Here is a 15,000-nt window from a genome sequence, read left to right as displayed (position 1 = left end):
AGTATTATAGTCATATTATAGTTATATATTATAATATAATTATATATATATATATATATGTATAAATATATATGCACGTATTATAACTTTGTAATATTATATAGTTTGAATAATATTATAATTAATAATATTACATTTTTTTCTTTTCGTTTTGTAAAAAATACGACTATTTTATGGATCGTATATCGAAAGAATTATGAAATAAAAAATGTTGAAAACATCGTGATTCCTAGAATTGATACTTCTTCAAAAGTAAGGATGATACATTTCTTCTTCTGGAGAGAGAGAGAGAGAGAGAGAGAGAGAGAGAGAGAGAGACCCGAAGAGATAAGAATTTCTTTCCTCTTTTTTCTCCTTCACGATATCTTATATATCTTTCTATCTGGGAATACCAATGTTATGTATGTACTAATCTGACATATATAGAAATGACAAATTCGAAAAAAGATTTTTCTACGGATCGAAGAATAAATTTATTTAAAAAAGAAAGAATATTAAATGGTAATATTTTATCAACATTCGAAATAAGATATTATATTTTATTAACGCTCGAAATATTTTCGTAAACATTCGTAATTATGTATTTCATCAAAAATTCGAATCTCTCATACACACATATACGCGAAGCGCACGAAATCCATTCGTATTTAATTGAATCAAATTTTTCGATTAAAATTGCAATCTAATCAATTTCATAAAGAATAAAACAATTAATATTTTTTATTAATTAATTCGTCTGATAAATCAAAAGAATGTAATTTTTTCTATCGCGGATTAAAAAAAAAAAAAAAATAAATAAATAAATAAATAAATAAATAAATAAAATAATACATTTCTAAGAAACCAATAGAATTTATAAAATCCTGAATCATCCATATCGTTTGAATATGATTCTTAAGTTAGATTTTAGTAGAACGGACTCGTATAATAATGTCGGAATCATAAACAGTTCCGTTAAATTCTCGAAAGTGTTTAAGTAAAGGAGGATAAAAAGAAGAAAAAGAAGAAAAAGGGGGAGAATGACGTACTAAGCAATCTTATACATTTACATGTGTGTACGTGTTTGTATGCGGGCATATATGTATATGTAATATGTGCATGAATCAAGAGAAAGTGATATTATAAGATCTCGTTCTCGATCGATGATCACTTTATCTTTCAATGAATTTCTCTTCTTTCGACACCTAAATAAATACCTATCTTGTACCTATATATATATATATATATATATATATATATATATATATAAAATAAAATATATATAAAATTAAATATATATATATATATTTAATTTTAATATTTTTCGTTGTATATATGAATAAATATATTTTTTTTTGTTAAACAAATTGAATAGTATACAAAAATAATTATCGAATTTATTTGCCCATTAAAAAATTCTTATCATCGTGTAAAAGCTCGAATGAATATATGAACACGACAAATTTACTACGTACCACGTGCACGTACGTACACACAAACACACACACACACACACACACACACACACACACACACGTTTGAAGGAACTCAATGAAAAAATAATTCACGAAATTTGCCTTCAAAAAAAAATTTGTTATCGTCGAGTGCTTGAATGAATACATTAACATGTTTGAAAAACCTACTATGTTATATAAATGCACGTACACTTACGTATATATTTAAATATAATATACAAAGTGAAATAAAATAAGTATAAATAAAAAAAGATAAACAAGAAAAAAAAAAATATATATATATATATATACTATAACGTAATGCTATAACATAAATCCAAATTAATTTATCTTCTTAAATAAAATTAATTTTAAAATTTAAAGAATATTATCAATGGAACATTCATTCATAAAATTATTTACTCCAAATACGTGATTATATTTAACAATAACAATAACAATAATAATAATAATAATAATAATAATAATAAAAATTATCGAATATGAAAAGTCTGTAATATTATTCAAATATATAATAATATAATACAGAGATATATAATTTATATAAAATATAATAAAAAAAAGAAAATGATAAATAAAAATGAAATAGAATATTATTACATAATTAATATATACATACATGCTTACATAAGTGCATACGCACATAAACATTTACATACGAATAAATAAATAAAATAAATAAATCCAATTAATTTAATCTCAATGATATTAATTTGAAAAATTCAACATAATCTTATCAATAAAACTTCCATTCATAAGATTACTAACTTCAAACATGTGATTACATTCAACAACAACAACAACAACAACAGCAACAACATTAATAATAATAATAATAATAATAATAATAATAATAATAATAATAATAATAATAATAATAAAATAATAATAATAATAATAATAATAATAAAAATCTCAAATATGAAAAGTCTGTGTAGTACTTTTCAAGAGAACGATAACGTAAAGGCCAATTAAACCGGAACGAAGTTCTGAGTTAGTGCGATGGAACTCATGAAACGACGTGGTATACTCTTTGGCTTATGGACTTTCATATGCTAGTACACTTTGCTTCACGGAAAACGAGAAAGCTTTTATATATTATATATACATATATATATATATATATATATATATTGCTTTATATGTTTCGTACACGTATAGATATAAAGACGATACACATATCAACTCAAACATAAGTACTCGTGCGCTCGCGTGCGCGCACTCACACACAATCCTCTTATAACACGATACTCTGAGAAGAACACGGTTTCGATATAACATTGTTGAAAAATTGGAGTAATACTCTCTCTCTCTCTCTCTCTCTCTCTCTCTCTCTCTCTCTCTCTCTCTCTCTCTCTCTCTCTCTCTCTCTCTCTCTCTCTCTCTCTCTCTCTCTCTCTCTCTCTCTCTCTCTCTCTCTCTCTCTCTCTTTCTCTCTCTTTTCTATAACATTTACGATTACAACGAAAAACAAGATTTTTAATATAATAAAATTTAATAAATAATATATAATAAAAAGAAAAAAAATATATATATATATAAAAATTCCATATACAATATAAAAATAAAAAAAAGAAGCATCATATAAAAAATATGATCCAAAGATTGATTCCTATGATTTAAAAAAGGAAAGATCATTATCTATATGATCCTTGTTGAGGGGGGTTGGTGTTAAAAAGCCATGATTTTTCATAAACATTTTCAATGTAAAATCACATATAATTATCTTATCGTATTCAACTCACTTCATAATGGCGTTAATTAATGATTTAATTATTATCCTAATCGTCTTATTTTGTATTCTTAAGTTCTCATAACATAAAACTTTAATATAACGTGATAGAAATTAATCATTTTTATTATACAGCACATCATTTTATATATAATATTTATATATATTTATATATATATATATATATATATATATATATATATATATGTATGTGTGTGTTTAAATAGATATAGTTCATAGTAGTTTGGTTATGCGAGAAAAAACATTAAAATCAATTATTCATACGTAACATTATGGCCGTCGTTTCGTGGTACTTTTACGTACATATGTAGATACATGTATTATACATACAAGTAATGCAAAACCAAGAGAGAGAGAGAGAGAAAGAGACAGAGTAGAGAGAGAGAGAGAGAGAGAGAGAGAGAGAGAGAGAGAGAAAGAGAGGGAGAGAGAAAATTGGTTTAATCTTGGAACTTGTAGGCCAGGAGCTCCCCGTGGTCCTACTTTTACATCGCAAATGGCGATCTCCGTGTATAAGATACATTATATACTATGTATATAAAATATAGACGGATATGTGTATAATATATCGGACGGATAAGACACATGATACGATGAAGTTAAGTTAGCTTTATCGATTTTCGCGGAAATAATCGAGTGGTACCTTTTATCATTCGAAGTAGAATGATTATACGGTGAATTGAGACGAAATATATACAGTTATATTAAGAGAAAAAAGAAAAAAAGGAGGAATGAAAAGATGAAAGAAACAGAAAAAAAGAAAAGAATTTTTTTTTTTTTTTGTAATAAACAAGTTAAACGCATTACAGGCGAGAGATCTCCTTGCTTTTATAATTATGTTATCGCTCGTATCTTTTTATTACGTGATATTTTTCTCTTCTTTTTTTTTTTTCTCTTTTTTTTTTTTAAATCAATTATTAAACTTTTCCAGACCTTATTCCCTGCTATACGTCCTTCGGCCAGATTAAAAATATTCCTGATGTTTGTATTGTAGTTTTACGATTTGAAAAGAGAAAAAAATAATTTCTTTTTGTTTTTGTTTTTTTTATTCTTTTTTTTTTTATCGAAATGTATGTCGATCCATCCTGTATATTATTTCCAAATAATTATACGATTACATCTAATTATATCGATTAGATATTGTACGTATGTTTACAAATATTTCAGATACGCATTAAAAGGTATTTAGTTTCTTCTTATCACTTTTTACTAGTCACATATACCTACACACATTACACGCGCGCACACACATATATATATTAATTTTTTTATTTTATCTATATAAATATTTCATTATATGGAAATATAATAAATATGTAGTTGTAGATATTTTGTACATTATAGTGTTTAAAGTATCAAATGTATTCCTTATTACCTATTACTAATTAATAATAGTAATATCTAACTAATAGATTACAAATTAAACATCTATAAATACATATTATAAATGTATATATGCAATATACATATTTTAAATTTTGTATATCCTCAATAACTTTCGAAATGTTTTAACGTTTGAAATATAAACTTTAATAATTTATATTTTAATATTTCAAATACGATAAGATGGCGAAATGTAGCGATTATGGTACTATGAAAAAGGAACGAAAGTGAAGGCAAATTGAAACTTTCTCATTCGATATTTTGAAGTCAGATAAGGGAGAGAGAGAGAGAGAGAGAGAGAGAGAGAGAGAGAGAGAGAGAAAAGAGAAGATATTCGAAGTGTTAATTAGTTGGTTAATTATAAATATCCGGTTGTGAGAGGAAAACGAGTTCTTCCATTTTTTCCCTCTTTTTCTCTTCTCTCCCACTCCCTCTCTCTCTCCCTCTCTCTCTCTCTCTCTCTCTCTCTCACTCTTTCTCTTTCTTTCTTTCTCTATTTCTTCAGAAGCAAGCAACCAATGTAATTTCGTTTTTCCATTAAAGCACGTAATTGGTAAACTCTTAGATAGACTTTTAGTAATGAACATTAAGATTAGAAATAAGCCAATGTAAGTACGTATGTAAGTATACACCCCTTACTATCTATGTATTTTATATATATATATATATATATATCGAAAGGAAATTAATTATCATCGTTCCGACGAAGAAACTTTTTTAAACCATTGTCTTGTGCCTTAATAAGAGGGAGAATCAGGATCTTTGAAGGAAAATGAAAGGAGAGAAAAAAAAGAAGAAAAAGAAAATACAACAAAACTAAATAGAAATGAGATGAAAAGAAAAAAAAAAAGAAAAGAAAGAAAAGAAAAGGAGGAAAAAGAAACAAAAAACGACGACAAGAAAATAAAACACGCGCAATGAAAGATATAATTAAAAAAAAAAAAAAAAAAAAAGAAAAAAAAAAGGAAATTAATTTTTCTAACTTCTCCAATGACGTTTCCATAACTCCTCGTTATTTACGAACCGAAACTATGATTTTCCCTATTATACATACATACATATACACATATATATATATATATATATACACATACACGCATACACATATGCATATATACATATATATTGATAGAGTGAATGCAAGTATATAGATTATCATGTATCCTACATACGTCGTATCCCCGACCGATAAAGCGTGAAAATTTAAAAGGACGCGAAAAGCGAACACGAACAAGATCAATTTCAATAGACTGACTATAAAAAGAGAAAAAAAGTGTGCGAACGGGCGCGTACGAGCGAGAGAAAGAGAGAGAGAGAGAGATGGAGAGAGAGAGAGAGAGAGAGAGAGAGAGAGAGAGAGAGAGAGAATGTATATATATTCTCGAAAATGAGAACACTCTGATAACAGCTTTCGTACAAAAATACATTTTATTCAAAGCAAGTTGTCTATTTCGCTAAGAATGTCTCTAATGTTTGACCTTGAAACAATACATTATATCGAACGTTAGCAACATCGTCGTTATATTATTCGTATAATTCTAGGAATAATAATATTCCTAAGATTCGATCATTATCATAGAACATCGAGTAAACTAAAATATAATAAATTGTGAAAGGACGATGTTGAAAGAGAGATATTTAATATTTATTTTATTTTATAATTTTTTTCCCCCTTAATAATTATTAAATTATTTCGTATAATATTCCGTGCATGTGTATGTGTCTCTCTATATGTATATATATATATATATATATATATATATATATATATATATATATATATATATATATATGTGTGTGTGTGTGTGTGTGTGTGTGTGTGTGTAATATTGATTCAGAAAAAAAATTGATCGAAATTTTTAATACATAGCGGAAACAAAAAGTACATATATATATATATATATATATAAATCTATCAAGTACAATTCTTTCTCGAGATTTCATTTTCACCATGTATAGCTACGAGAGAAAGCTTGTACATAGACTTTTTCTGTCCGTTTTTCTTTTCTCTTTTTTTCTTTTTTTACTATCGGAAAAAAATCAAGAGAAAGAGAAAGAAAGAAAAAAAAATGAAATAAAAAAATAAAAAAAGAAAGAAAAAAAATTAAAGTTAGCCTGAATAGTCTCGCGGGTGAGAAAAAGAGTGCGTGAGTCGATCGATCTTTTTTTAGAGGAAAAAGAAACACACATACACACACACACACACACAAAGAAACAAAAGGAAACAAAAATCACCTGAAGAACTTAGCTATGATACGTATTAAAAATTTGGCCATTACTTATCGTAAAATCCTGCACTTACGTACATACATACATCTTTGATAAAACTAAATTCTTAGTCAAGAGATTTTGGATAATATATCCAATCGATCAAGACACATTCTAGGACACTGCGGCAGTAACCATGCGTCTACTTAACGTTTCCGGCTTCGTCGAAAAGTTCAATGACCCTTCCGACCACCCTTTTAAATCTTTAGGCCTGAATATCCTTCCTTTCACAGGCATGTAAAAAAAAAAAAAAAAAAAAAATCACTTGTATTCTACGACTTTCACATAATAATCTCAAGTATTCCTCATCTTTGTCTTTCTCACTTTCGTTTTTTTAACCGTACCAGTAAAAAAACAAAAAAGTAAACTAAAAAAAAAAAAAAAAAAGAAATATCAACAACAAATCAATTATTTCCAATTATCAAAGTTTCACATAATCTGACGAGTATACTTCGTATTCCTTATCTTCGTCTATCTTGACGTAAGAAGGAAAAAAGAAACAAAAAATAAATAAATAAAAAGAAAACCATGAAATTACTTGGATAACTTTATATCGAGGAAATTAAAGATTTCTTTTCGATTAATAATCAAGATCACGCTCGATTATTCCCGTTTATCAAAGTTACGACGTTTCATCTAATCTTACAAATATCTGCTCGTACTCCTTATCTCCGTCTTTCTTGATATAAACAAATAGAAAAGAAAAGAAAGGAGATAATGAAACGGAAATACAAAAATAAAAAAATATTATATATAGGTCAATAAGGAGACAATTAATTGGTCAATTTTTTTTTCGGCAAGTACTTAACGATTAATACATCGATTAAAAAAGATATAATCGTGTTATTAAATTAAAGAACTATGTCCATAGTAAAAATCTATTAAAGAACTATGTTCATAGTAAAAATTCATGTATAGAAATGAATAAAAAAAAAAAAAAAAAAAAAAAAAAAGAAAAAAGAAAAGGAAAAAAAAAGAAATTATGAGTGAGAATAAATGAGTGAACGAATGATTAAATGAATGATTGAACGAACGAACGAACGAACGAACGAACGAACGAACGAACGAACGAATGAATGAATGAATGAATGAATGAATGAGTGAGATGGAAATAGATACAGTGAAATAAGACATACCCCCGTTCGATCGGTCTTCATAGCCATTGGCAAGGTGTTCATGAGAGTCCCTGACGTCGAGGCTGTGGATGGCCTTGGTAAGGCCGTAACAAGCAGAACCGCATTTCCTGTCTTCATCTACTATCGTTTCCTCAACGTTAACCTCAACATCGCTCCCATCACTACCATCTTCGAAATAACCACTCTCGTGTTCCGGATTTTTCATTTTGTTCGATGCTCCCCTTCTCTTCAACATATTTCGCCAATTCGAACTCCTTTTGACTCTTTTATTTTTTTTTTTTCTTTTTTCCTCCCTCTTGGCTCTTCTCTTGTATCTTTTTCTCTCTCTCTCTCTCTCTCTCTCTCTCTCTCTCTCTCTCTCTTTCTATCTATCTATCTATCTATCTATCTATCTATTTATCTATTTATCTATTTATTTATTTATCTATTTATCTCCCTATAATTATCTTCCTTCGTTATATTTTCATTACTCGATATTAGAGCTCTTTAATCTTGTAGATACGTCACTGAGCACACAGATGGGCGGTAAAATCAAATAATTAATTGCACTCTATAACGAATTAATTTATTAATAATCGAGTCATTCTATTTCTACTATTACTACTTCTTCCTTTTTTTTCTTTATTTCCTTCTTTCCTTCCTTTCTTTCTCTAGTTGATCGTTTTTCTCCTTAAATATATATAAGCATGTATATGTATACACATATATATATATATATATTTTATATATCTATATGTGTACGTGTGTGTTGTGTGTGCGTGGAATGATCAAAGAGACAAATTCGTTGGCGGGAAATTTGAAAATCGATAAAATCAATTTTTCTATTTTCTTTTCCCCGATTCCAAGGAACATAGATTGTAGAAAAGAAAATAGCGAGCGGATTGAGGCGGGGCTGGGATGAGGAGGGTTGTGGACGAAATAAAAGGGAAAAAGAAAGAAAGAAAGAAAGAAAAAAAAAAAAGAAATTATTATAAAGAAATTAATCGCACACCTCTATAAATCTCTCTCGTCCTAATTTTTTTCTTCTTCTTCTTCTTCTTCTTCTTCTTCTTTTTTTCTTCACGTGTCGCTTCGTATACGTGTGTACGATGTATTATTATTACTATTATTATTATTATTATTATAATTTTTTACTGATGTCACGCCTCTCGTCGATTACGATCATGACGCAACAACGTTATCCCTCTCTTTCTCGCGAAGGAACTCGCTCTTTTTCCGCCGTGACATCGACGTCGTGATTCTTCTTCTTCTTAAATCTTTCTCTTTCTTCCTTATCCCTTCTTCTTCTTCTTCTTTTTCTTCTTAAATCTTTCTCTTTCTTCTTTATCTCTTCTTCTTCTTTACGATGAAATGGCAAAAATGTTAAGAAGACACGAGAGATAAAACGAAGAAGGAAAAAGAAAAAAAGAAAAACTGTCTACGAGTGGAGAACGTGAAGAAGAACGGAATAAAGTAGAATAGAGTAAAGTAGAGTAGAGTAGAGTATAGAGTAGAAGTAGAAGTAGAAGTAAAATAAAGTAAAGGTGAAGTAAAACTGAGCGAGCGAGCGAGCGAGCGAGCGAAGCGAGTTAGTGAACTGAACCGAACCGAAAGTGGGTGGGTGGGTGATTGGGGAGGGGAGAGGGGAGGGGGGGGGGAAAGAAATAAATGGCGAATTGAAATTCGATTCTAGACGATGTGGCCGAACGTGTCGTAACGAATTCTTTCGCGTTTCTTTTACTGTAACAAAATAGTAATAGCAATGGCGGTGATGTTGGTAGTAATAATAATAATAATAATAGTAGTAGTAATAGTAGTAATAGTAGAAGTAATAGTAACAGCGCAACAACAGCAACAGTAACACTAGCAGCTGTAGTAATACTATAGCCGTAATGAGTACTAGTAGCAGTAGTAATAGTAGTAGTAATAGTAGTAGTAGTAGTAGTAGGTAGTAGTAATAGTAGTGATGGTGATGCTGATAATAGTGGTAGTTATAAAGTTGTATATTTGATAGTAGTTCGTTGCCGACGTGTTCCAATTCCTTCGGACGTTATTTTGCCGTTTAAATGGCACAACACGCGACGAGAGAAAAGGGAAAAAATAAAAAACTCGTGTAAAAGTGTCGCTTCGAAGAGGATAAAGGGGGAAAAAAAAAAAAAAGAAAAACGAAATATAGTTGCCGTTGGGGAACGACGAAGACGACTACGATTACGACGACTACGACGAGTACGACGACGAATACGACTACGACTACGACGAGAGATGAGGTTGTGCTTCGTGCCTTCGTCGTTATCCTACTGACACACTTTCGTTGCGATGCTCGTTGCGCCGCTACGACGTCGACCGATCCAAGAGAAGATGGTGGTGGTGGTGGTGGTGGTGGTGGTAGTGATGGACGAGGAGGAGGAGAAGGAGGAGGAGGAAGAAGAAGAAGAAGAAGAAGGGGAGGAGGAGGAAAAAGAAAAAGTAGAAGAAGAAAAGAAGAAGGAGGGGAAGAAGAGGGAAAAGGTGGGGTATAAGTAGGAGAGAGGGATGAAGAGAAGAAGAAGAAGTAAAAGGATGAGGAGGAGATAGAGGGAGGAAGAAAAGGAGAAGAGATTACACTGCAAGTACGATCTTTGACCTTGGACCTTCTCACAGATTTGTCATATAAATATACATACATGTACGATATTATTTCTCTCTCTCTCTCTCTCTCTCTCTCTCTCTCTCTCTCTCTCTCTCTCTCTCTCTCTTTTATTTCGACAATTTCTTACTTCTTATATTGGAATATTTTTTATCTCCTTTGAATTCTCTCATACGATCTTCCCGTTGGTCCACTGAGCTTTTATTTTTAACTGAGATACTTCTCTCTCTTTCTCTCTCTCTCTCTCTCTCTCTCTCTATCTCTTTATCTCTCTATCTCTTTTTCTTTCTTTCTTTCTTTCTTTCTTTCTTTCCGTTTTAAAGAGCTTTCATCAGTTTGTTTCATCTAATCCATATCAGAATGTGTTCTTATCGGTACTTTTCAAAGTACGTACATGTACTTATGCACGCACACGCGACACACACACGTACGCACACACGCGTGCGCACGCACGCACGCACACGTACACGCACATACACACGCGCGGGAGAGCACGTAATCTCTTTTATAATCTATTCTTCCGGTGTTGTGTCTGGACAATCTAAAACTCTAAAGAAGTTGCTTTTATTTATTTCTCTTTTTATTTTTCTTTTTCTTTTTCTCTTTATTTTTTTTTTTTTTTTTTATTAATATATATATATATATATATTATCTATATTAAGCGCAACAAGACGGAAAGCCGATTGAGATTAAAAACCACGTTGGGTCACACTTTCGCTGACAACGACGATAAATAGGTAGATAGATATTATATAGATGAAAGTTGTTGTAAGGCTTTTAAACACGTGCGCAATAATTCGTTCGTAAAAAGTTTGCCAACCTGTAAGCCTTCTAGGTATTCAGATATTATATTGAGATAAAAGGAAAGCAGGGAAGGGTGGCTGGGGAGCGAGGGTGGGGGTGGGAGGGAAAAATTGCCAACCAACAATGATGGATGATGATATAGATGATAATGACGATGATGGATGATGGGATTGACAACGATAAATATAAAGAAGGTAAATATAATGTTTTTGTATACGTGAACTACCGAACATACAATGCGTACCGTACGAAGGCTCGTTGCCGACTGACTGACTGACTGACGTCGTCCCTCTCCCTACCATCGAGTGCCGCCGTCGCCGCCGCCGCCGCTGCCGCCGCCGCCGCCTCTGCCACCGCCGACTCAACGAGTCACCCTTCACCGCTTCGAGCTAACAGCTGATTTGGAAAACACCGAGGTCCGCTTCAAGGACGTATCTATGTTCTCCTGTCGCCCCGAACTTTATTTTCTATTTCTTTCTTTCTTTCTCTCTTTCTTTTCTTTTTTCTTTTTTGTTTTTCTTTTATTTCTCCTTACAACTTATATCATCGAGCATAAAATCGATGTTTCGAGACGCTCATCAATAATGACTCATACTGTAATATATCACGCGTAATTAAATTCGATATTTGTATTATACGTTCTTTTTTTTTTTTCTTTTTTTTTTTTTTTTTTTTTTTTAATAATATCTCATTTATCTTCCTTTTTAACAGTTCCTCATATCATGGGAGATAATTATTAATTAATTTGTTTTGAACGAATTAATTTCTAATGATACTTCGTAGAACGTTCCCAAGTAAAATGACGGAATAAAAGTCACCTGTCCGCAAAGCGTGAATCTGAACGACGGCTTCGTACGTGTAGGATTAATGAACGTCGTTCGACGAATCCACCGGAGTTGTCCCCTCTTTACGAGCATCAGGCATGCAAAACGATTCGAAAGAACGGGATCGCCCCTTTTGTGTCTCTCTTATGTTGTGCATGTACACGTACGTACTGTGTGAGAAACCTAAGTCCCTCGGCGATCGTGATTCTTTCATATTATATTTCGTGTCGCGAGATTGGCCATGAACGCGAATGAAATTTCAGAATAATGGAAGAAGAAGAAGAAGACGAAGAAGAAGAAGAAGAAGAAGAAGAAGAAGAAAAAGAGACACGGCAACGAAGACGACAGTGTCGACTCAACCGAGAGCCCGTGCCCTCGTTGCATAATTTGCAGCAATTTGCGAAATGACAGTGTCGTACCAAACGGTGATCATATGTTTTTCATTTATTACAAAATTAGAGGTCGTTATTAAATTATATCTTATATACATATATATTTATACATACATAAATATATATATATTTTTTTTATGAAATATGTATATATATATATATATTTGTACATATAGTTTTTTTTATGAAATATATATATATATTTTTCTTTTAATGAAATATATATATTTTTTTTTTGTTACGAAACATTTACAAATGAGACGATAGTGCCGTATCTATAAATAAGACAAAACGATCTTTCTTTGTGACATTACTTTTAACGCGTTATAATTGTCCAAAATATAGATATTTACAATGCGATTGGAAACTTACAGTGCCGTATCTATAAATGTGTGTCTAACATTTTATGACAAGCAATTTTTCTTTTTTTTTTTTTTTTTGTCTTTATCTCCTTTTATTATCAAAAATTTAATAATCAATAGTTTAATAAGATGAAACAAAATAAAATAAAATAAAAATAAACAAAACAAAACAAAAAAGATTTTCTCATCCGTCGTCGATAAATTCAGTTAAGTGAGGCTTGTATAAAAGCAGCACGAAAACGTTATCGTTAGGCGGGATAAACTGCGAAATCGAGTGGAACTCGATAAATCATGAAAGTATATGAAAGGCGTCGGTAGGGACACGTTCACGTTCACGTTCACGTTCACGTTCGTCGTCGTCGTATAATTCGTCGTTGGTGAAAACACCGAACGACACCAACCAGGACCGTGTCCTTAGCATGAATATTCATTCACCCCTTCTTCCTGAACGAACATTACGAGGAACGATCTCGTCAGTCCTGATTAGGGTTCCCCTGTTCCTTCCGAGTGTCAAGTTCCCTGCCCTCCCCAGGTGGCCTCCAGGAAAACCACTTACATACACATGCACGAACGTTAACAATATACAAATACATATTAACGAAGGAAGTGAACAATTTTTGTTTTTCATTTTATTCTTTCACTTGCTTTTTCCTTCTCTCTCTCTCTCTCTCTTTCTCACTCTCGAAAAATTTGCCTATACGAGACTTGAAATTATTTTTTTCATAAATATTATTATTATTATTATTTTTATATTTATTATATAATTATATATATTTCATATAATTATATATATAATTTTTATTATTATTATTATTATTATTATTATTATTATTATTATTATTATTATTATTATTTGATTTTTTATTTTATTTTATTTTATTTTATTCTATTTAATACAATTAAATATCCAATAACTTCTCATTCTTTCATTTTTCGAAAGCGCAATTTTTTTATCCTTCTTTTTTTTCTCTTCGAAAATATTTATACCAAAATTGAAAATTATCTTTTGTTCACAATTATTATCGTTATTATTATTATTATTATTATTATTATTATTATTATTATTTTGTTTTCTTCTTCTTCTTCTTCTTCTTTATTCAACGAAATGAAATATTAATAACATTTTACTACATATCGAAAAAACAGTACACCGCACGTGCGTCATGTTTTCGATTTAAAATTGCGTAATTTATCGCAATTGATAGACATTTGAGTCGCGTAAGAACAATGGTTGAAAAAAAAAAAAAAAGAAAGAAAGAAGAAACAAACAAACAAAAAATAAGAAGGCATAGGGTCAACGGTAAATTTATAAATCGTAAATAATAGTGAGGGGTAACAAAAAAAAAAAGAAAGAAAGAAGAAAGAAGAAAAAAGAAAGAAATGAAAGAAAGAAAGAAAGAAAAGAAAACTGAAGCTTCTAGTTTAACAATCTCAATTGGGGATATCTGTTATTGGTGTCGGAATAATTGAGATAATTTGCCAGAGTGGAAACATCTCCCTCCCTCTCTCTCTCACTCTCTCTCTCTCACTCTTTCTTCCACATCATCATTTTCTCTTTTTCTTAGTGAACTTCGATATTTCGCTTCATTTCTTTCCTCGATACAAATAATTTATTTAATGTCTGACGTATTCATTTAATAATAACATCCTATAAATATACATAAATATATATATATATATATATATATATATATATATAAATCTTTTGAACGTTGAGCTTATTAATCAGTCAAGGTCAACTAACCGATGAGTAAAGAATGCAAGAGGGAACAATTTTGTCATCAAATTATAATTTCAACGTTAAAACGTTGACGTAAGATTTTAACTTATGCTACCTAATAACAATAATAAATTTTATTATGGCTCGATGAAAAATTTATATGAATCGTCGTAATTAGATTTTAAAAATCAAAGATATACGACGATTAGAATTGCAATGGTACAAGGAAGAAGGATTAGAATTAGTAGGAATAGAATTAATCAGTCTTATTTCACAGTCAATATATTATGAGACTTTCA

The 15,000-nt window shown here is 30.4% G+C and overlaps 1 protein-coding gene across 4 annotated transcripts in view; it reads right to left on the bottom strand.

Annotated features, from left to right (window-relative positions):
• Positions 1-15,000, bottom strand: part of LOC124427088 (ribosomal protein S6 kinase alpha-5-like) — a 61,196-nt gene that overhangs the window by 38,521 nt on the left and 7,675 nt on the right. Inside the window, exons 1-2 of one of the 4 annotated variants that reach the window (XM_046969561.1) lie at positions 8,986-11,641; positions 7,995-8,663 (exon numbers count right to left, since the gene is read on the bottom strand). The exons of 1 other annotated variant lie outside the window; for it this stretch is intronic. In XM_046969561.1, coding sequence (XP_046825517.1) covers positions 7,995-8,229 — 235 coding nt within the window. In that variant the 5' untranslated portion in view covers positions 8,230-8,663; positions 8,986-11,641. 2 more of the 4 variants (XM_046969570.1, XM_046969589.1) reach the window with 2 other exon arrangements.

The sequence above is a fragment of the Vespa crabro genome, chromosome 1 (genome assembly GCF_910589235.1).
Source record: "Vespa crabro chromosome 1, iyVesCrab1.2, whole genome shotgun sequence".
NCBI lineage: Eukaryota > Metazoa > Arthropoda > Insecta > Hymenoptera > Vespidae > Vespa > Vespa crabro.
The sequence above is the reverse complement of the archived record's forward strand: the minus strand, read 5'-3'. Positions and strand labels throughout refer to the sequence as shown.